Genomic DNA, 22,638 nt, shown 5'->3' with positions numbered 1-22,638 from the left:
AAAAGATTTTTTTTTGCGTAAACGGTGGTTCCGTACAAAACCAATGAATTTTTTTTTTAATCCCGGTGCGTCCGAGGATATTCGTATTATAAATTTGAAAAGATAAAAATAAAACCATACAATTTTAATAAAAACGGTGCGTCCGTAAAAGCACAAACACATTGAGATCTTTTTAATAAAGCGGTGCGTCCGTTATCATCAGCCAAGTCCTTTTACAAAAATAAAATATTTTCCTTTGAAATCAATTTAAATTAAATTACTTCAATATACATTCAATTTATCATTAAATATTCAGTCTTTCATTAAATTGCCGGATAATTCTTTCAATTTCACATCAACATTCAATTCAATTTCAATTTCTGTTAAATTTTCGTAAGCAATTTCTACAAATTCGACTTTAATTAGTTTAAATATTTCTTCTTTGCTTCCTACTACATATGTTCCTTAGAAACCAAGAAGTGGTTCCCACAATTTCAGAACAAGACTCAGATTCCGAAAATTCTAAAAATTCAGATTCCAATTCCAAAAATTTTAATTTCGAAAGTTCCGATTCCGAAAATCTCGATTGTAAAAGCCCAGTTTCCGAATGGGCAACCACATACTCGCCAATTACAATCGAAAACCTTGTTGTTAGACTTTCTTTGTCCGGAGAATTTCACGGATTTGAGGAATTGCCCGAAATAAATATTTCAAAACCTCCTAACTCCGATACAAATATGGCGACTCCTGAAGAAAAAAGGACATTTATCGGCATATGTGCTGGTATTATGCGTGAAAATTATAGCGGTGAGCCCCTAGGTCTCGAATCTTTCATTACTAAAATTGAGTTAATCGAACAATTTGTCGACGAAAATTTAACTAGCATTTGTATTTCATATATTAAATCCAAACTCGATGGTAAAGCTCGAGAAGCGATACCAACTCAAGTACTTTCAGTTAACGATATAAAAATAGCACTACGTAACCGTATAAAACCCGACAACTCCAAAGTTGTGGCCGGAAAAATTGCAGCTTTGCAAGTTAATAATAATAATTACACCGATTTTGCAAAACGCGTCGAGGAATTGTCTGATGCTTTAGAGCGTTCGCTCATTATCGAAGGGATTACTCAGGCCAAAGCCCATGAAATGGCCATCGAGCAAACAGTTAACGTTTGCCGATTGAACGCAAAAACCAGTTTAGTAAAATCAATCCTCGCTTCAACCAATTTTTCTGATTCCAAGGACGTAGTAGCCAAACTGATTGTAGAGCAATCAAATGAAATAAAAGAACGCCAAGTTTTAGCATTTAGGGCGCGGAACAATAACAATTTTAGAAATTTTCAAAGTAATAACCGAGGTCGAAATTTCCAAAATCAAAATCGTAACTTTAACAATTATAGACAAAATAGACCATCCTTTACTAACAGTAACTATGGCAACAACTTCAATCGCGGCAATCAAAGGCAAAATTTCCGTTCCGGCGGCGGAAATCGGAATCAGCCTAATAGTAATAATAATAGCAACAATAGTCGTACTAGCAATAATAGCGGTTCTAACACTTCCAATAATAGAGCTAGAAATGCAAGCGTTCGGGCTTTAAACAGGGAAGCCCCTCAGGAGCGAACACTGAGGGAGGACGAGACAAATTACTAACTAATTCAGCTCACAGTTTTTCTTCTAAAAACGTTTATTGTCTTAACTTAAATTATTCCGATTTTATACAAATAAATATTACTGGCTCTAACAAATTTTGTACATTTCTAGTCGATACACAAGCCGACATTTCGTTAATTAAAATTTCTTCTCTTAATAAAAATTTGTCAATTAATAGCAATGATACAATTAATATTACTGGAGTAACTACAGATACAGTTTCTACATTAGGTACTTTTACAACCAACTTACACTTTTCAAATTTTTATATCAAACATACGTTGCACGTGGTAGACAATGATTTCAACATTCCATCAGATGGAATACTTGGTAAGGATTTCCTAAAAACAAATAAATGCGATATCAGCTATGCAACAAATTGCCTTTCCTTCTGGATAGGCAATGAAAAGATCGCACTTCCCATCCTTCACGGAATGGAAAGCGATACATTTGTTATTCCACCTCGTTGCGAAGTTTATAGAATTTTCGCCTTGGAAAGACTCAGAACCACTTTTTGTGGATTCTCAAGAGATTTCTGACGGTGTTTTCACAGCGAAATGTATAGTTGATACTAGTAATCCGATCATTAAGGTAATAAATACCACAAATAGCGTAAAATACGTAAACAACCACAACATTCAAACCGAAAAACTTTCTAATTATAACGTTTATAAAATCAATAACCCAGTAAAGCAAGATAGTCGTATTAAAGAACTTAAAAGCATTTTAGAAAAACAAATACCTAATTATGCTGAAAATAAACTTATTAACTTATGTATACAATATTCCGATATTTTTGCGCTAGACAACGATAAAATGACAATAAACAATTTTTATGAACAAAAACTAAGACTAAACGATACGACGCCAGTATACATTAAAAAGTATCGCCTACCGTATTCTCAACGCGAAGAAATAAATAAACAAGTTAATAAACTATTGGAAAACGATCTGATCGAAAACAGCTGTTCGAATTATAACAGTCCCTTGATTTTGGTACCGAAAAAATACCTAAATGGCCAAAAATCGTATAGAATGTGCGTTGACTTTAGGGCTGTAAATAAAAAGTTAATTGCCGATAAATTTCCATTGGCACGTGTAGACGATATTTTGGATAACCTTGGCCGTGCGAAATTTTTTTCTACGTTAGATCTTTTTTCGGGTTTTCACCAAATCCCACTTCACAAAGATTCAAGAGACATAACATCTTTTAGTACTGACCGCGGAGCTTTTCGATGGAAGGTGTTACCATTCGGTCTAAACGTAGCTCCAAATTCATTTTCAAGAATGGTGTCAATTGCATTTTCTGGTATTTCACCCAACCAAGCCTTTATGTATGTAGACGATATAATAGTAATTGGATGTAGCGAAGCACATCATCTCAATAATCTAAAAAAGTTTTCGAAACCTGTAGGAAGTTCAACTTGCGACTTAACCCAAAAAAATGTAATTTTCTTCGACCTGAAGTAACTTTCTTAGGGCAAAAATGCTCAGCAAATGGGTTGCTACCAGACGATTTAAAAATTGAAGCAATTAAAAGGTATCCTAAGCCACGCGATAAAGACGCTGTCCGAAGATTCGTGGCATTTGCAAGTTATTATAGGAGATTTATTCCAAATTTCGCTTCTTTAGCAGATCCATTGAATCGTTTGAGTAGAAAAAAAGGTTGAATTTAATTGGGATACGGCATGTGAGTTAGCTTTCGAGAAACTAAGAAACAGTCTGATTTCTCCAAAACTTTTACAATATCCAGATTTCAACAAAGAATTTTTAATTACGGTTGATGCTTCAAAGTTAGATTGTGGTGCGATACTGAGTCAAAATCATAACGGTAACGACTTGCCAATTTGTTTGTGCTTCAAAATCCTTTAGCAAATCGGAACAAAATAAAGCAATAATAGAATTAGAACTTTTGGCAATATATTTTGCAATAAAGCAATTTCGTGCATATATTTATGGCACTCACTTCAAAGTTAAATCAGATCATCGTCCACTAGTTTATCTATTTAATATGAAAGATCCGTCGTCGAAACTTTCCAGAATCCGTTTGGAATTGTCCGAATATAATTTTACCATAGAATATATTTAAGGAAAATCTAACGTAGGTGCAGACGCATTATCGCGAATTTCAATTCAAGAACTTAAAAATTCCAATAATCAAATTTTAGCGGTACAGACGAGGTCTATGACGAAACGTCACGAACAATTACAACAATCGGTTGAAAACATAAACGAAGCAAATGTCAAATTACAGGTATTCGACAAATTTTCATATAATTTTTCCAAGAAAATCCATAGGATAAAAAGCCAAATATGTCATGACAACGATAATGCTAGAATCAATTTAAAAATATATGCGCATTTAAAACATAAAAAACTCGAGTTACTTAAGTACAAAATAATGCAATTAGATGAATTACTTTTGAAGCTTGAAAAAGAAGCTGGTAAACACAACATTAAGAAAGCAGAATGGCAAAAAGATGATCAGTTATTTAAATATTTTTCTATTTCAAATTTTAAAAGTACAGGGAATTCAATTTTAAAAAATTTACAAATACTATTAATAGAACCTGTCTAAACAGTTACGGACAACGACAAAATACTTAAATTAATGGATATTTACCACAATGACAGGAGGTCACTGCGGAAATAAAAAGCTTTACGCAAAAATACGTACAAAATATTATTGGAAAGGTATGACCCGTGATATTGCCACATACGTCAAAAATTGCAAAAAATGCCTTTTGAATAAAGTCAAGCCAAAAACCAAAGAAAATTTGGTGCTTACACCAACACCCTGCAAACCTTTCGATGTCGTAGTTATAGATACAATAGGACCATTGCCTGAGTCGAATAATGGGAATAGGTTCGCGGTTACCATTATGTGCGACTTAAGCAAATACCTAGTTACAATATTGTAACGATTTTACTTGCAAATCCTGTTATTTGCCCTTTTTCTAGGTTCGTATCGCTAAACTGTTGAATAAATAACTCCAATATTGAATAATGGAAAAATGGCCTTTATTAAAGTACTTCACAATAACACTTATACTTTGCTACTCGCTGGCTTAATAACCAAAATGATTGATAACTCAAATGAAACTGAATTACTTCTTACTCGCCTGCCCCGCTTTTATAGTTTACGCTGCATTCTTCTAGGCTCTTCGATTTCCAGAACTTACTAGTTTGTTTCGGCTACAAAATCGCAAGCCACAACTACGTGCACAAATTATTGCTCTCTCTTGTGACAACTCAGATAAGATATATGCATGTGTTTGTGCATTGCCGCTCCGCTGCTCGTATACGTACATATGTGTAGACGCAATTATTTATTCGTTTATGTAGATACATAATGATTGAATTATTGATGTGAATGTTTGTAGTTTACAGTCTCTCGAGTACACATAGGCGTATAAGTAAATGCATCTGTGTGTGACATCTCTCTGGGCTGCCTTATATATGTGTACATTTGATTTTATTATTGACGTAAATACTGCTTGGCATGGCCTTAGCATCGCCTTAGTGATGGTATGCTTAGTGATGCTAATATCCGTGACACTGCCCTCCACCTAAGTCTGATCGTCCCGATCAGACAAATCTCTCGATCTAAACGCTGCTAGCATCGCCAAAGGTACCACTCTTCTACTCCATGGTTTCTCAATGCTTTGTATGCGGTAGATGGTATCACTGATCTTCTTCACAACCTTGTACGGGCCTTCCATCTGCACCGAAATTTGGATGGAACACCTTACCGCCGGTGAGGGTTGTATAACAGTACCAAATCTCCCGCCAAGAAACCTTTCGAATTATTGTTCTCATGGTACCTGTGTTTCATCGTACCACTCAATACACTGGTTCGTTCCTTCACACTCTGTTGTTTGGCCAATGAACTACTTCGTAGAGCTTGCGCTTGACGGATTGGCTTCGCATAATCAGTATCGTTCCCACATTTCACAACAGTAGTGCGCTCTGACTTGAAACTACCCTCACATTCTTTCTCGGAAATTCGGTGCTTCGTTTTTCTGCGTCGTTTAGATTTTTTCAATGCCAGTGTTTCTCTCGCAGGTACTTTTGATTTTGATTTATTTGGCCCATTCGATCTATCAACCTTTGCCTTTGACTTTCGTGGTCTTTGTCGAGTCTTTTCCACCAGTACCCGATTACTACTGAACCCTTTTTCCAAACTAAAGTTAAGTAGTATGTCCTGGTTCTTATAGCGCATAATTTTCGTCCGCATATCGATCCTGACGTCATGGTCAACCAAGAAGTCCCCTCCCAATATGACTTCATCAACGATCTCCGCCACAACGAATTTGTGTAGAACCATGACTTTTCCAATTAATACCTCACATACCACTTCGCCTTGGACTTCATTATACTCGCCTGTGACCGTACGCAACCTTGCTCCAGGTAATGACTTTACTCTCCTGTAGACCAAATCAGATCGAATCAAGGAATGAGATGCCCCCGTATCTACAGTCAGTACACGCTCTTTACCATCCACATTCCCTCTGATGGTAAGACTGCTTGATTTCCTTCCAATCTGCGACACAGATATCACAGGACATTTAATAGCCGGGGCAAGTTTTCGTTCTTTACATCCGACACGCTCTTGCTCATTTCCTTCTGCTCTGCGTTTACGACCACCCACATTGTTGGAACTATTGGAGTTGCTACTGCAATGACGTGCAATGTGACCTGGGTTACCGCACTTGAAACATTTCATAACTCCGGCATTTTTCTGTTGTGATCCCTTCAGAGCTTCCAAAATTGTATCTACCCACTCTGGCCTTTCTACTTCCACACGATGAGCTTTGTATGCTGGTTTACTCAATAATGACGCCGTTTCCTGAGTCAATGCATAGGATACCGTTTCAGAAAATGTTTGCTTTGGGTTCGCGTATGTGGCTCGCTTCGTTTCGACGTCCCGTATGCCATTTATAAAGCTCTGAATCTTCACTCTTTCCGTGTATTCCACGGGTGCATCCGCATTTGCAAGATGAGCCAATCTTTCAATGTCCGAAGCAAACTCCTGCAAAGTCTCGTTAGCTTTTTGGTAGCAGTTTTGCAATTCTATTTGAAATATCTGTTTCCTGTGTTCGCTTCCGTATCGCCGTTCTACAGCAGCCATCAATGCGTCATAACTGTTCCGTTCGTACTCTGGAATAGTCTGTAAGATTTCGGCAGCTGGTCCTTTCAATGCCACGAAGAGGGCGGCAACTTTATCTTCCACATTCCAGTTGTTCACTGCTGCGGTCTTCTAAAACTGTAGCTTAAAGACCTGGAAAGGAACAGAACCGTCAAAGGATGGTGTTTTTACCTTTGGATTACTCGCTGAAACTGCTGGACCATTTAATTGTAACTGCTCCATACGACCCTTCAAATCATCGACTTCTGCCTGAAATTGAGCGATTTTTGCATCCTGCGCTTCCAGCTTTGACGTTACCCTTGCTTCCTGTGCTTCTAACTGTGAAGACCTTTGTGCCATCTGCAATGATAAGCGCTCCTCTTGTTCTTCCATCTTTGATGTTATGCGTGTCTCCTGCGATTCCAGTTGGGATGCCATATATGTCTTCTGTTCTTTAAGCTGTGTTTCCATCTTGGATGTTATCTGTGTCGACATTTCTGACATACGCGTTTTCTGTTCTTCCAGTTGAGATGACATTTGCGACGACATTGATGTTACTGTCGATATTTGTGCAGATATGGCAGCCAAAATCTTGTTCAAGTCTGTGCTCGTAACTGTCTGCGATGTTTCGTTTTTCTCTTCAATTTGTGTTGTTGTATCGTCCCCATCAGGATTAAAGACATACTCGTCCACATCAATTCCTTGCGACTCCATTACCTCTCGTAGCCGTGCTTGAAGTTCGATCTTATTGCCGGTTGTATTCAATCCCCGGTTCTCCAACTCCTTTTTCAGTTGCTGGATCCTCAATTCACTCAACTTTGCCATGTCCAAGTTGTATTCTCAATCTTCGGAATTTATTCAGCAATTCCTCTTCTGACACCAATTGTAACGATTTTACTTGCAAATCCTCTTATTTGCCCTTTTTCTAGGTTCGTATCGCTAAACTGTTGAATAAATAACTCCAATATTGAATAATGGAAAAATGGCCTTTATTAAAGTACTTCACAATAACACTTATACTTTGCTACTCGCTGGCTTAATAACCAAACTGATTGATAACTTAAATGAAACTGAATTACTTCTTACTCGCCTGCCCCGCTTTTATAGTTTACGCTGCATTCTTCTAGGCTCTTCGATTTCCAGAACTTACTAGTTTGTTTCGGCTACAAAATCGCCAGCCACAACTACGTGCACAAATTATTGCTCTCTCTTGTGACAACTCAGATAAGATATATGCATGTGTTTGCGCATTGCCGCTCCGCTGCTCGTATACGTACATATGTGTAGACGCAATTATTTATTCGTTTATGTAGATACATAATGATTGAATTATTGATGTGAATGTTTGTAGTTTACAGTCTCTCGAGTACACATAGGCGTATAAGTAAATGCATCTGTGTGTGACATCTCTCTGGGCTGCCTTATATATGTGTGTACTTGATTTGATTATTGACGTAAATACTGCTTGGCATGGCCTTAGCATCGCCTTAGTGATGGTAGAGCTTAGTGATGCTAATATCCGTGACAATATCAATCCCTGATAAGACGGCAAAAACAATTGCAACTGCCATTTTTGAAGGCTTCATCCTCATTTTTGGCATAATGAAATCAATTAAAACCGATTTAGTAACTGAATATAAAAATGAAATTTTCTCTGAATTAACTAAACTCCTAAAAATCGAACATAATTTTTCTACAGCTTACCATCATGAAACCCTAGGTACAATTGAAAGAAACCATCGGGTGTTTAATGAATATTTACGAGCTTTTCTAAATGATAACTTCCCCGAATGGGACGTTTATTTGAAATATTTTACATTTTTGCATAATACAACTCCTAGTACAGTTTTTGATAATGGATTTACTCCATACGAATTAGTATTCGGTAGAAATGTTACCTTACCAAATGAAGTTCAAAAGGAACAAATCGATCCAATTTACAATGTTGAAAATTATGCAAAAGAAGTAAAATATAGGCTACAAAAAACGCATAAATTAGCAAAAGATTTAATTAATAAACATAAAATTAAAAATAAGGATATACATGATAAGAGGGCGCGTCCGTTAGCTATTAATATAAACGATAAGGTAGTAATACAAAAAGAACCTAGAAATAAACATGAAAGCATTTACCAAGGACCATATATAGTCACAAAAATTGATGGAGTTAATGTCACGGTTTTTGATGAAATAAATAAAAAGGAAAAACCCGTTCACAAAAACCGAATCAATAAGGTAAACTGATAATTTTTTCTCATACAAATTTACAAACTAGCTTGTAACTAATTTTAAATTTTCATTACTCTGTTATTGCAGCGTGAATTATCAAATTAAAATTTATATTAATATACGAAAACATAAATTTCGATGTGCATGTAAATAAAACCAAATGTTAATATGCACACACTATTTGTAATAAATATATATAATACATTAATTTAGTGCAGGCATGCTTAACCAACGAACAGATATCATATCGTTACGATAATTAACGTTAGTAAACGAAACAAAGTCATTTCGTTTCGTTTATTAACGTTAAAAACGTCAAATTAACGAAATGATTTCGTTTCGTTTTCTGCCATATCAAAACGAAATCAAATCGTTTATGTTGATTATTAATTTCAAACTATACTGGCAAAGCTGATTGATGGCGGAGTCATTAAAGGTGAAAGCATTAGCCAAGCTGATTGCAACTTTTCTCATGAATTATGACAGTACGAACATTTCTCAGAGTATTTTTGACATTACCACCAACGAATTACACAAACAAATTACATGGAGTTTGTGTGTGTATGTGCGCTCGTTGTTACCATCTTACGGCTTCATCATGGCTATAGCATTGCCAGCACAATTCAAACATAAAGTATCACGTTTTTGTTAACGTTTTTAACGTTAACGAAAGCTTTTCGTTTCGCTTAAAAACGAGATACAATTTATCTTGGTAATTTCTTTATCGATAATATTTCGAAGTGTTTCAACGGAAACGGTGGAAATTTTTTGATAAACGATTAGCTTAACGTTAAGGTGCATCCCTGATTTAGTGCAATAGAAATTAGAAAACAAATTACATGTAAGTAATTAAATTAATATTAACAAAATTTCATACGTGAAAGGAAAACATTGTTCTGATTGAACGAATGAGAAAAAAAAGGGGAGGAACACCCTAATATCATACATTCATTCAACCAAAACAATTTGAAAGTCATGAGAACAAGAAGAATATTATGACAAATCTGATCAACTTGTCAGATTCTTCTTTTTCTAAGGAAGGGTGGTATAACCGCACTGCGTTACCCGCCTTTACGTAACAAAAACACACCCCTGCGTGCAAGTGGCATCGCTGTCAGCTGTTGCTGAACAGCAATGCTAATTGCACTCAGCAGGACCAACGGCACTCAGCAATAAAAATGATGGCCGCTGAGCTTGGGTAAAGAAACGAACCCGAGTGATTTCGTTTATGCACATTCAAGTGACCGGTGGTGGCTATATCCCAAACTAAAGAAAATCAAAAGATATATTGTACAAATAAAAACCAAAAGAGTGTTTGTTGAAATTAATATATATATTTAAAGAAAACTAAAGATTGATAGTACGAACAGAGCTAAGTAAAACTGAAAGTGGTAAAGAGATTTATTGAATAAGCTGTGAATGAAAAAGAACCAAAAACGAAGTTAATAAATTATTTGGAGAAACTTAAGGAGGGTGTGTGTGTGCACAGTGGGCTGCATACCCACGACCAAGCGTGAGTATATCCCAATTTTACAAAAAAATGGTTGGCGTCAAAAGGCCAACCTTAAAGGTTAAAGCCCGAGTCATTGGTGCCGTATGTCGTATCGCTGTATTCGTATCCCTAACGTAATCAGCCAACGACTCCAGTTTTATTGCGAAACTACTGTAAGTGCCATTTGAAATTTAAATACTGAGGATTGTAAAAAAATTTATACTGCTGGCATTGAGCAATAATGATGTTTAAAATCCAAATGAAATATTTAACTTTTTATGGACGAAAAATCCTCTTGAGTGAAAAAATATGAATAGAAGTAGCGTAAAATCGATATGCCTCGATGTTATTAGAATAAATCGAAGCGACATTGCTATCGCTATGTGTGAGTATTCACAGAAAGAGCGAAGTATGCTCTCACACAGAGCTGCATTCGCACAAACAAAAGAAGACAAAAATGCCACGATATACCATGTCAGAACGATACAAGGTGGCAGCATGGTGACATACCTACAAACCATGGTACAATTACCAGGTAGAAGCATTAGCAAAAATGCAACCCTCCCGTGTATTTTGTTGTTGCCGATTGTACATAAACTGTCAATCGTTCTTTCAGTTTCTTCTGTCAAAAGTGATGGAAGAAGAAAAATGTCACATGTTATTTTCGTCAACAAAGCCAAAACAAAAAAAGAAAAAAGTTGGTTTGCTGATGAAGCTGGAGGAAAAAGGCATTTTTAATGGAAAATAAAGGTAATTAGCTGATTTTTAAATGATATATATTTAACTTATTGTTTTTATTTATTTACATATAGCAGCTGAATCACTTCTTCAACGTTTCCAGCGCATCAACTCTTGGTAATTCTATACGACAGCATGACACTGATAATATGCGTCTATAAATATCGAGAGGTGTTAAAAGATGCGCATTGACCTCGACAACAATAATCAGAAGGCGGAGGTAAAGAATTTTGTGCTGGACAAGAGATATTTGCAAAAGAAGTTGAAAATTTTCATGTGCGCGTTGTAATGTTGATGATATTTGGTACCCACAAAAAAAATTGTGGACATAAGTGTTTTGCGCAGAAATAGTTTTGGTCTCCAAACCGGTGTTGGACCCACCCAGATTAATTTTTTATAAGCGCAAAAATACTACGGAGCCCACCCCGGTCTCGAAGCACTCCGGGGTCATTGATCGGTTTTTTGGGAATATCTTTTGAAAGAGATAAATTTTTTCTTTTCCGCCTTCGGATTATTGTTATTGGATTTGGTGCTGCATGTTATTTTGCACTCAAAGAAATGGAATATGATAAGAAATTTATAGATTTTCTGTCGAAACGTTTATATGATCGCATCACTTCAAGATTATCGCATGGTATATGTAATATTGATCCAGAGCAAAAGTATAGTGGTTTATTAAATGTATCATTACTTATGGCTTTAAAAGATGTGGCGTTGTCTAGTGCCTCAGCATGTACTTCTGCATCACTGGAACCTACGTGCGATTGGAACTGATGAGGATTTGGCACATAGTTAAATAAGGTATACGAGTTTACCGTACTGAATTGTTTAGTTAATTTGAAAGTAATTTATTGTTAAATTTTTATAGATTTGGTATTGGTTGTTTTACCACCATTGAAGAGGTTGATTATATTACCGATACCTGCATCAAACATGTCGAACGTTTACGTGAAATGTCTCCATTATGGGAGATGGTGCTAGAACCAATTGATTTGAAAAATATCCAATGGTCGCAACACTAATTTTGTTTATGATATATAAATAAGGGACAGTTTTGTAGTGTATGCATCTTTTAGTGTATGTATTTATATTCCAAAGCAGTTTAATGTAAAGTGGATACAACTTTTTAGGAATTATATTGTCCCTACTTTATCTGCCTAAGGTCGTTATTTTGTAGTATTAAAATTATATTGGGAAATGCTATTGCTAAATGTTTTTTGTAGTGGAACTTATTTTCGAAACATGTATGTATGAGTGCCAACGTTACTGTTTCCAAGAGATGTTGAAAATTTGGGATGAGATTGTATATAAAATGCTGAGTTAATAGTATGTTCATGAATAAGTAGTGATTTATTTTAAAATTGCATGTATTTTGTAAAGTAAATATTAAGTAATTTAGTAACCTAATAAATATCGAAGATACATATATACATAATAACATTTAACGTTGGAAACTCGTCGTGTTGGTATTTGGTATGCAGATTTCTTTGAAGGATATGTACTCCATGTCTTTAGATGTAATCTTTTTAAATAAAAAAAGCACGGGTGTGTTGAAAATTTCAAATGAGTCGCTATGCCACAGAACTTTCGGGTTCAGCGCCATTGCATGGTTGTTTTGATCCAATTTTTCTTTTGGCTCCTCTGTTCGGAACCGATTTTGCTTTCGGTTTAATTTTTGGATACTAGTTCGGTTGTAGTACTGACTTCAATTACGGTTCCGGGTTTTCCTTCTGGCTCTAGCCAGATGCATATCCGTTTGTGTGCTGCAGCTGTTCCGTGCGAAGTATTGACCTTTCGCTCCAACGGTGTCACTTAAAAAAAAGCGAACATGTAGAAGGAACTTTATTATTTATCCTTCGTCCTTCCTTCACGTTGTAGCGACGAAAGTATTGTCCGATATTTTGGTAGATAACTGTAGGAATGACCGTTGGGGACGACGCGACAACTTCCGTTTTTTACAAACTCTTGATTAGCACTGCTAAGTCATACATAAAATTATATTATATTTTTTATCTTACAACATTCGGGAAACAATATTTACATCAAAGACGGTAAATATAGCGATGGAGTGATGTTGGACATCAAATTTACTCTCTGAGCTCCCACAATAAGGTCACAGGCCAGAAAATGGAGCGAAAAAATTAAGCCATTTTAGGGAAGCTAACACCACAAACTTTTTCCCAATTTTCCTCTTCCTTGATCTTGCGGGGTAATTCCTTACTTTAGCTCACAACTGCAAAAACTCGTGCAAAAATATCGGGACAGGTGTCAAAAAAATGCGTTTTGGACTCAGGACGACGAATCCGAAAGCGAAAATTAAAAATTTTATTTCTGTCAAAAAATATTCCCAAAAACTGAAAAATGGCACCGGAGCGCTCCGAAACCGGGGGTGGAATCCATAGTACTTTTGCGCAGGTAATAGTCTAGTTGAGACAGGTGCAAAACGACGCGTCTTGACATCGGTATTAATAATCCGAAGGCGGAAAATAAAAATTTTAATTCGTTCAAAAGATATTAACGAAAACCCGAAAGGAGACCCGCGGGTACCTCCGAAGCCGGGGGTGGGATCCATAGTAATTTTGCGCAGAACACCTTTCTGCGTTGGCGGCCTTCGGCCGCGCTTATAAAAAATTACCATGGGAGACCAAATCTATATTCGCGCAAAACACTTTTACCCACAGTTTTTTTTGTGGGTACCCAACACCATCAAAATTACAACAGCCACATGAAAATTTTCAACTTTGTAAATATATCCGGAAAGAAATAAAATTTTCAATTTCCGTTTCCGGATTCGTTGTCCTGGGTCCAAAGCGCGTCTTTTGACACCTCTCCCGATATTTTTGGACGAGTTTTAGTATTTGTGAGCTAAATTAAAGAATTACCTAATAAATTTTCACATCAAAAGTATTGTGGGAACACACATATCACACAGCATCTGGCAATACCATTCTATGTAGCAGTTCTTCTTCGTTTCTGTTTCCTCTTGTCATTCGCTGGCGGTTGCAAGTTCGAATTGCAACCGGAGACAATTCATTGAATCACTACCAACTGAACTAAACTGACGCTTCTATACAACATTAATAAGAATTCAATATTTAACAATTTCACACTTTGTAACTTAATATAAATTATCTACATAATAAATATACGTTCATTTGATACAAAAATAAATTGGCTAAGTGGTTAACAGCCACAATTGGTGACCCCGACGTGATCTGTACAAGCGGCACTACATCACAAAAAGACAAAGCCATGGCAGAAGCAGGAGATTCTGCAACTAACGTAGGTGATAGCACTGAACCGGTGAATGGAAACCAACAAGACGAATTCTTCGAAGCAACGGGTGCTCAAACTTTGCATCAACTGGGTGCACACATCGATAAATACGAACGACTGGAACTTCCACCTTTTTGGAACCAAAAAGTCGAACTATGGTTTATTACGGTGGAGGCTCACTTCCAACTGAGGAGGATTACGTCTGACGCAACGAAGTATTACGCTGTTATCGCCCGTCTCCATCAACACGCACTTATTGTCATCGAGGGTATTATTACAGACCCTCCAACAACTGATAAGTATTTAACACTCAAAGAAATTCCGATAAGCCATTACGGTATTTCACAGGAACGACGGTTCAAAATGTTATTGTCTGGTTTGGCACTAGGTGATCGACGTCCTTCCGAACTCCTGGCCGAAATACATAGATTAGGCGGAAACAAACTCAACCCCATTTTTGTACGCACTATTTGGCTTGAACGACTTACACACAAGTACAGCTTGCGCTTGCTAGAATACACGAGACAGACAACGCCAAACTAGATCAAATAGCAAACCAAATGATGGAAGTACAACGCGACGCTGCTAGCCGATGCATTATGCCTATTTCCAAAGCTGCTGCTTCAAACAATGGCAATTTAATGGAACAAATCGACAAGCTGACGAAGCAAGTTAAAGACCTGACAACAAAGGTTACACAATTAGTACCGGAGGATGGTTTTCGGCGTCGGCAAAACCTAAACAATACCACAAGTACACGGCTCGGCTCAGAACCAAGCAGGCAACCAGCATTGTGCTTCTACCATCGTAGGTTTGGAATGCGCGCAAACAGGTGCACGCAACCATGTACATATGAAAAGGAACAGGGAAACGCAAGCAGCCACCAGTAGATTCGGCGACGTCTGGTTGTAAAAATCTACCCCGCCGTTTATTTATATACGACCGCAACTCGGGAACGAAGTACCTCGTCGATACTGGCGCAGATATTTCTTTAACTCCACCCACTAACAAAGACAACCTTTCACCAAAAGCACTTCGACTTAAAGCTGCGAACGGCACCCAAATCGAAACGTTTGGCGAAAAACCAATTTTGTTCGATTTCGGCTTTCAACATCCGATCCGGTGGGTATTTTGCATTGCCAATGTCCCATACCCAATCATCGGCGCAGATTTGATCCATGAACATGGGCTAATGGTGGATCTGAAGCGCGCGTGTATCATCGATCGAAGCTCCGGTTCACGTAGCACAGGGTCGTTCGCTACAGCACCTATCACAAACATTACGGCGCTCAGCGGTACGAGCAGGTTTACAACCATCCTCAAAAGCTTTCCTGAACTGTTAGGTAACCCGTCCAACCTCACGGCAACCAAACATTCAGTCAAACACTACATTACAAGCACTGGCCTTCCATGCATACAACGCGTACGGCAATTATGCCCCGAAAGACTTAAAGTTGCTAAGGACGAATTCCGGTTACTGGTCGAACTCGGTCATGCCAGACCGTCTAACAGCCCATGGGCCAGCCCTTTACACATGGCCAGGAAGAAATCAGGGGATTGGAGACCGTGCGGGGACTACCGCAGACTGAATGAGCAAACGGTTCCCGATCGGTATTCGATTTCATTACTTCATGACTACTCCACAATTTTAGCAAACAAAAATATTTTTTCCACAAACGACCTCAAGCGCGCATTCCACCATATTCCGGTAGCAGAGGAGGACATCCCAAAAACAGCCATAATCACCCCGTTTGGACTGTACGAGTTCGTAAGCATGCCGTTCGGACTCCGCAACGCAGCCCAAACGTTCCAACGCTTCATTAATGAGGCACTAGCAGGTCTCGACTTCGTATACGCATACATAGATGATCTGCTAGTGGCATCAACAGGAGAGCAGCAACACGAAAGACACCTTCGAGCAGTATTCCACTGGCTGAGCAAATACGGCCTATGTGTTAACGCCGACAAATGCGTATTGGGTGCAGCCACGGTGAATTTTTTGGGGTATCGTTTATCAGCGGCCGGGTCAACACCACTACCGGATAGAGTTAAAGACCTGCTTAATTTCCCGAAGCCAAATACCATTTTGGAGTTACGAAGGTTTATTGGAGCTGTGAATTTTTATAGACGCCACATGAAATATGCCGCCATGGTTCAAGCTCCACTCAACGAATTTCTAAAAGATTCAAAGAAAAACGATCGAAGGCCAGTGCCATGGACAGCAGAAGCAGAGTCTGCTTTCGTTTCCATAAAGGACCATCTCGCGAAGGCCACTTTACTTGCACACCCCTGTCCATCAGCCGAAATTCGGATCACATGTGACGCCTCCAGCACAGCGCTCGGAGCAGTACTCGAGCAAAACAGCAACAGCACTTGGCAACCTTTAGGATTCTTTTCAAAGAAACTGTCACCGGCACAAAAGAATTATAGTACGTACGACAGGGAATAGACTGCGGTATACGAGGCAATAGAGAATTTTCGCCATTGGGTAGAAGGTCGCGAATTTGTTGTCAGGACCGACCACAAGCCCCTTATTTACGCTTTTAAACAACAATCTGACAAATCATCGCCTCGACAAATCAGGCAGCTCAGTTTTATCAGTCAATTCACCACCAATTTTCAATATATTTCCGGTACTAACGATAATGTAGCGGATACGTTCTCACGGATTGAAACTATGCACCTCCCATTGGCAATTGACCATGAAGAACTATCTCGAGCCCAAACAACAGATGAGGAGCTACAAAGACTGTTGGTTCACAACGACACATCGCTCAAGTTTCACCCACTGACATTCGGCCATAGTCACCAACTAGTACATTGCGATATTTCTACCAATAACGTAAGACCATTCGTGCCATCAGAACTTCGTCGTAAGGTTTTCGACGCACTGCATAATCTAGCACACCCCAGTGGGAGAGCCACAGTCAAAATAGTCGCGCAGCGATATGTATGGCCGTCCATGAACAAAGACATCACCCGATGGGCTCGCCTCTGCCTCCCTTGCCAACGTTCAAAAGTCAATCGCCACGTACACGCTTCACCAACCTTTTTCGACAGTCCCGATGAAAGATTTGAACATGTACATTTGGATTTAGTCGGGCCTTTGCCAGAGTCACAAGGATATAGGTACTGTCTCACGATGATTGACCGATTTACTAAATGGCCGGAAGCCGTCCCCATAAAGGATATAACAGCAGATACAGTCGCAAGTGCTTTCTATTCTAATTAGATCGCACGCTTTGGATGCCCTAAGCTTATGACAACCGACCAGGGTACGCAGTTCGAAAGTGCATTATTCACGGCCCTGTCGAGATTAGTTGGTGGCAAACGAATTCTAACCACGGCGTATCATCCAGCCTCTAACGGATTGGTTGAAAGATGGCATCGTACCCTCAAGGCGTCCATTATGTGCCACCAAATTCCCCAGTGGACCCGAGCGTTGCCAACAGTCTTGCTGGGATTGAGAACGTGCTACAAGAACGATTTAAAAGCATCACCAGCCGAATATTTATACGGAACGACACTCAAGGTTCCTGGTGAATTCTTCACGAACGCAGAAGCCCCAGTAGACTCACAGAATTTCATCAACGATTTCCGCAAACATATGAGAACTATTCGGCCAGCTCCCACCACACACCATTGCCGACAGAAAACGTTCTGCTTTGAGGACTTATCTACATGCACCCACGTTTTTATAAGAGTCGATGCAACCAAGCGTCCCCTGGATCAACCCTATACAGGCCCACATAAAATAATCAAAAGAGTAGACGAGCGAGTCTACACTGTCGACGTGAATGGCAAGCACTCCAACATTAGCATCGAACGTCTCAAGCCAGCTCACGTAGCAAGTGACGAATTTTTTGGAGAACTACCTCACCGACGTGTTCTCATCAATTCAAACATGCCTCAACAACCGTCGCTTTCAACAAGTTTACCACTACAACAAAATTCTACAGTAATACTATCACTTAGGGGGGAGTAATGTGGGAACACACATAGCACACAGCATCTGGCAATACCATTCTATGTGGCAGTTCTTCTTCGTTTCTGTTTCCTCTTGTCATTCGCTGGCGGTTGCAAGTTCGAATTGCAACCGGAGACAATTCATTGAATCACTACCAACTGAACTAAACTGACGCTTCTATACAACATTAATAAGAATTCAATATTTAACAATTTCACACTTTGTAACTTAATATAAATTATCTACATAATAAATATACGTTCATTTGATACAAAAATAAATTGGCTAAGTGGTTAACAACCACAGTATCTAAACAAAAAATGTAAACATAAACAAACTTTGACATTTTATGACCACCTTCGAATGAAAAAACATGTAAAATGCAACTCTGATGCTTTTACCCGGTTATTGTACCATGCTACAAACATAAATAAAAGTTCCATGTACTTTGTTTTTGTAAATCGATAGACTAATGTCAAAATCGTCTGCGCAAAAGTTGATGTATCAAATCATATTAAAAATGTACAAATCAGTTGCCATCTTGTATAGTTCCGCCATGGAATATACGTTTAAAAGTGAATAAAAACAAATTGCAAAACAAGATAGAAACAGACATTGGAATAGAGAGGGGTGGGGAAATTAGCCGATAAACAAAACAAGAACCTATGGCGGAACCATACACAAGTGACCGCCGGAAACTAGCTGAAGAGAACTTTTTTCTAATACGATTTGACACTTCAACTTCCAACTCAGTACGATTTTGACATTACAAAAACAAAGTACATCGAGCTTTTATTTATATTTGTAAGTATGCATGCAATAACCTTATACGTTTGCTATGCATTGGTACCACCTACATACCTACTCTAATAAAATGCACACGCTGTCAATCACTTACCTTTGTCCCGGAAGAGCTGCTTGTATTGTGACAATTTTTGTTGTTCCAACCACTCGTCCACTGTGGTGGGCTCGTCAGGTGGTGCGATATCGGCATATAACCAAGTTGGATATGTACTCCATAGCAGCAAAACTAACTTCAGCAGCGAGGTAGTGAACATCAATGTCAGAACAATAGCCACGAGTACCTTCATTAGACGTTTTGGCATTACTAGAATTACGATTATTGCAAAGTACTTCTACACCTCACAGAATACAATAAAAAAAATGCACCAATGATTATATTTAATAGCGCAAAATCATAGAAATTTCACTAAATGCATAATTACACTTTGTACTTTAATAAAGTGCAATGTTCATAGAATTTACTAAAAGAAAACTAAACCAATTTTGCTCGGAAGCAAAAGTTGATTACAATGCATTTTATATGCGTGCTCAATTATGCTTCCTCAATTCTTTGGTATAATTCACATTTATTTATGATATGGAATAGATTTTATTGCTCTCGCTTTTGATATTTTTTTATTTTATTTTCTCTTGTGCAAGTTCACTGGCAAAGCCAGTGAAGAACTTTCCTATCGTACAAATCACAAAAAGCACTGACATTGTTTACTATATAGTTTGGCGCTTAAACAGAGGTTATGTTGCGAATAGAGTGGACTAGGCAGTCGAATGTCAAATAATGAAGGAATGGTGTTCGGAGTTTTTTCAATGTTTTAAACAAAAATGATAAAAGCTTTAATATAAATAAAACTATTGTTTTAGTAACAACAAAAACGCCTTATATATTATATATACATAAATTCGTAAGGATTATCTCACTTTAAAATTTGAGTTAAATAATCTAAAGTTTTTTTTTGAAACTGAGTCGAGAACTGTGCGTGTGAATGTTCGAATTTTCACCGATCAGCTGTTAGTTGCGCTACTTGGTAAAATTTACAATGAGCACTGAAATCAAAGATGACTCAAATGTGGAAGTAATTTTCGTTTTTCACTTTACTTTCCTCTCTTCTGGCGCTTTTTGTATGTATATAGATTTGTACGCTTTGTGTGAGTGGTTGCGTTACTACACAGCAAACAAAGAATTACCCGGTATTTATTGTAGAGAGGCAGAAAGGGCTGGACCATGACGGAAGGGTACAAGGTGGCATGGTGACATACCTTCAAACATAAATAAAAATTTCATATACTTTCTTCGTGTTCCAATGAAACGTGAACCATATACGGATAGAGATTTAACATGCAAATGCGATTTGTTGCATTTCCATGTTAAATCTCTATCCGTATCTGGTTCACGTCTCATTGTAACACGAGGTTCGTTTTTGTAAATTCGATGGACAAATGTCAAAATCGTACTGCGCCAGAAGTTGATGTATCAAATCAAATAAAAAAGTTTCTAATTAGCTGTCCCATGCTGCCACCTTGTATCGTTGTACCATGGGCCGGACGAAGCTACAGGCCAAATCAAAACAAAATACCATAAAAAAGTTTTGGTTGGAGCATGGCGGAACGATACAAGGGATAGCTGATTATCAACTTATTTTATTTGATTTGATACATCAACTTCCGGCGCAGTACGATTTTGACATTGGTTCATCGAATTTACAAAAACAAAGTACATGGAATTTTTATTTATGTTTGTAGGTATGTCACCATGCTGCCGCCTTGTATCGTTCCGCCATGGGTTGGAGTGTTGGCAGAAATCGCCATAAACAAAGAAAACGCTACATACGTAGCTACATCACAACTAGAAAGAAGCCAATATCATAGTGCAGGCAAAGAGGATAAATATAATAAGAGCCGTCACTCGCTATTTTTTAGGCATTTACACGATGTAAACTGTGAAGTAGTCGCTACTTTTTTTTTTGGCGAGATGTTTATAAATGTCTTCTATATATTTTCATGGGGTATTTATGTTTATTTTTCGGACTGTATTTAACTAATTATTTAATTATCTTTCCAATCAACACGTTTGCTTAAAGTGACAACACCGCATAGATAAATGGAAGGCAATTCAAAAATGTCCCTCATAAAATAAAAGTAGCGACTACCTCACAGTTTACATCGAGTGAATGCCTAAAAAATAACGAGTGACTGCTCTTATTATATTTATCCTCTTTGGTGCAGGCATGGTGGAACGATACAAGGTGGCAGCATGGTGACATACCCACACATAAATAGAAATTCAATGTATTTTGTTTTTGTAAATTCCATGGACAAATGTCAAAATCGTAAGGCTGAGTAACACAGCACTGTGCTGTGTGATAGTGTTAACACTCAGTAATGTGCGGCACGCACACGCACACTTATCGATTAATTTATAACACAGTGGCACACTCGATGGCACAAAGGTGATTGTGCAATGCCGCTCAAACTGGTAAATGCTCATAACACAGCATGGTTCAATTATACAGGTTGGCTCATCTCATCACCTGATTTTATTTATGTCATTGCATGGTCGAAGGGATTGTCAAACTCAAAATGAAACCAACACATTGGCAACATTTTACTTACACATACAAAAACTGCTAAGTTTTATGTTTCCATTCCATACCATTCGCACCAACACCAATACACAGATTTTGACAATTTGAACAGACATATTTTGTTGCTTTACAGATGAGCAAACCATGTATAGTTGAACCATGTAACACAGTAACACGCTCTATAGCACAGAGAATGGCACTCAGATCGTAAGTGCACATACATACATAGTCCATTGTGCTTGTGTGTTGATTATATTGCTTTCCATTGACACTTCACTCAAAACTTATTTATACACATGATACAAATATTCAGCCCTATTCTTGAATCCATCGTAGAAAATCTACGAATACAACCCTCCGCTACGAATACGAAGAATTTGCTTTCACTGAACTCACGTGAAACCGAAAAAAGTGCTGCCAACATAAAATGTCAAATTTTGGTTATTCGAAGTCAGCTGAGCGATTGTAAATAAAAAATTTCAACTAAACTTTTAGTTTAAAATTGCATTATATTATTTAAAATAAAAGTTTAGTGCTTAACATGGATTCCATATCATTTGCAGCTTTGTTAGAAGAAAATGAGCAAGAAAGGCGTGATTTAAAAATTGCGAGTAGTCTTGAAATTAGAAGAGGCTATGCATGTGAAAGGATCCGTGTTTTAATGAACTTATAAAGGTTTTAAAAAATTGTGTTTTTCAAAAACTTTCCACCTAAACAAGGCTGCGTTTACCTACATGCTCGGTGTTATAAATGAAGGAAGTACACCGTTCGGTGGGTCATCTTCAATGACT

General features: G+C 37.9%; 1 protein-coding gene across 6 annotated transcripts in view; it reads right to left on the bottom strand.

Moving 5' to 3' along the window:
- Positions 1-19,944, bottom strand: part of LOC137241336 (apoptosis-resistant E3 ubiquitin protein ligase 1) — a 236,233-nt gene extending 216,289 nt beyond the window's left edge. For 5 of the 6 annotated variants that reach the window (XR_010949966.1, XM_067768832.1, XM_067768833.1 and 2 more), the window contains exon 1: positions 19,363-19,944. Coding sequence is in view for 4 of the 6 variants with exons in the window: in XM_067768832.1 (XP_067624933.1) it covers positions 19,363-19,570 (208 nt within the window). In the remaining 2 variants the exon portion in view is untranslated. The remainder of the gene's footprint in view (positions 1-19,362) is intronic. The other variant, XM_067768836.1, reaches the window with a different exon arrangement.
- Between the last annotated feature and the right edge of the window lie 2,694 nt (positions 19,945-22,638).

The sequence above is a fragment of the Eurosta solidaginis genome, chromosome 2, assembly GCF_040869045.1.
Source record: "Eurosta solidaginis isolate ZX-2024a chromosome 2, ASM4086904v1, whole genome shotgun sequence".
Classification (NCBI taxonomy): domain Eukaryota; kingdom Metazoa; phylum Arthropoda; class Insecta; order Diptera; family Tephritidae; genus Eurosta; species Eurosta solidaginis.
The sequence above is the reverse complement of the archived record's forward strand: the minus strand, read 5'-3'. Positions and strand labels throughout refer to the sequence as shown.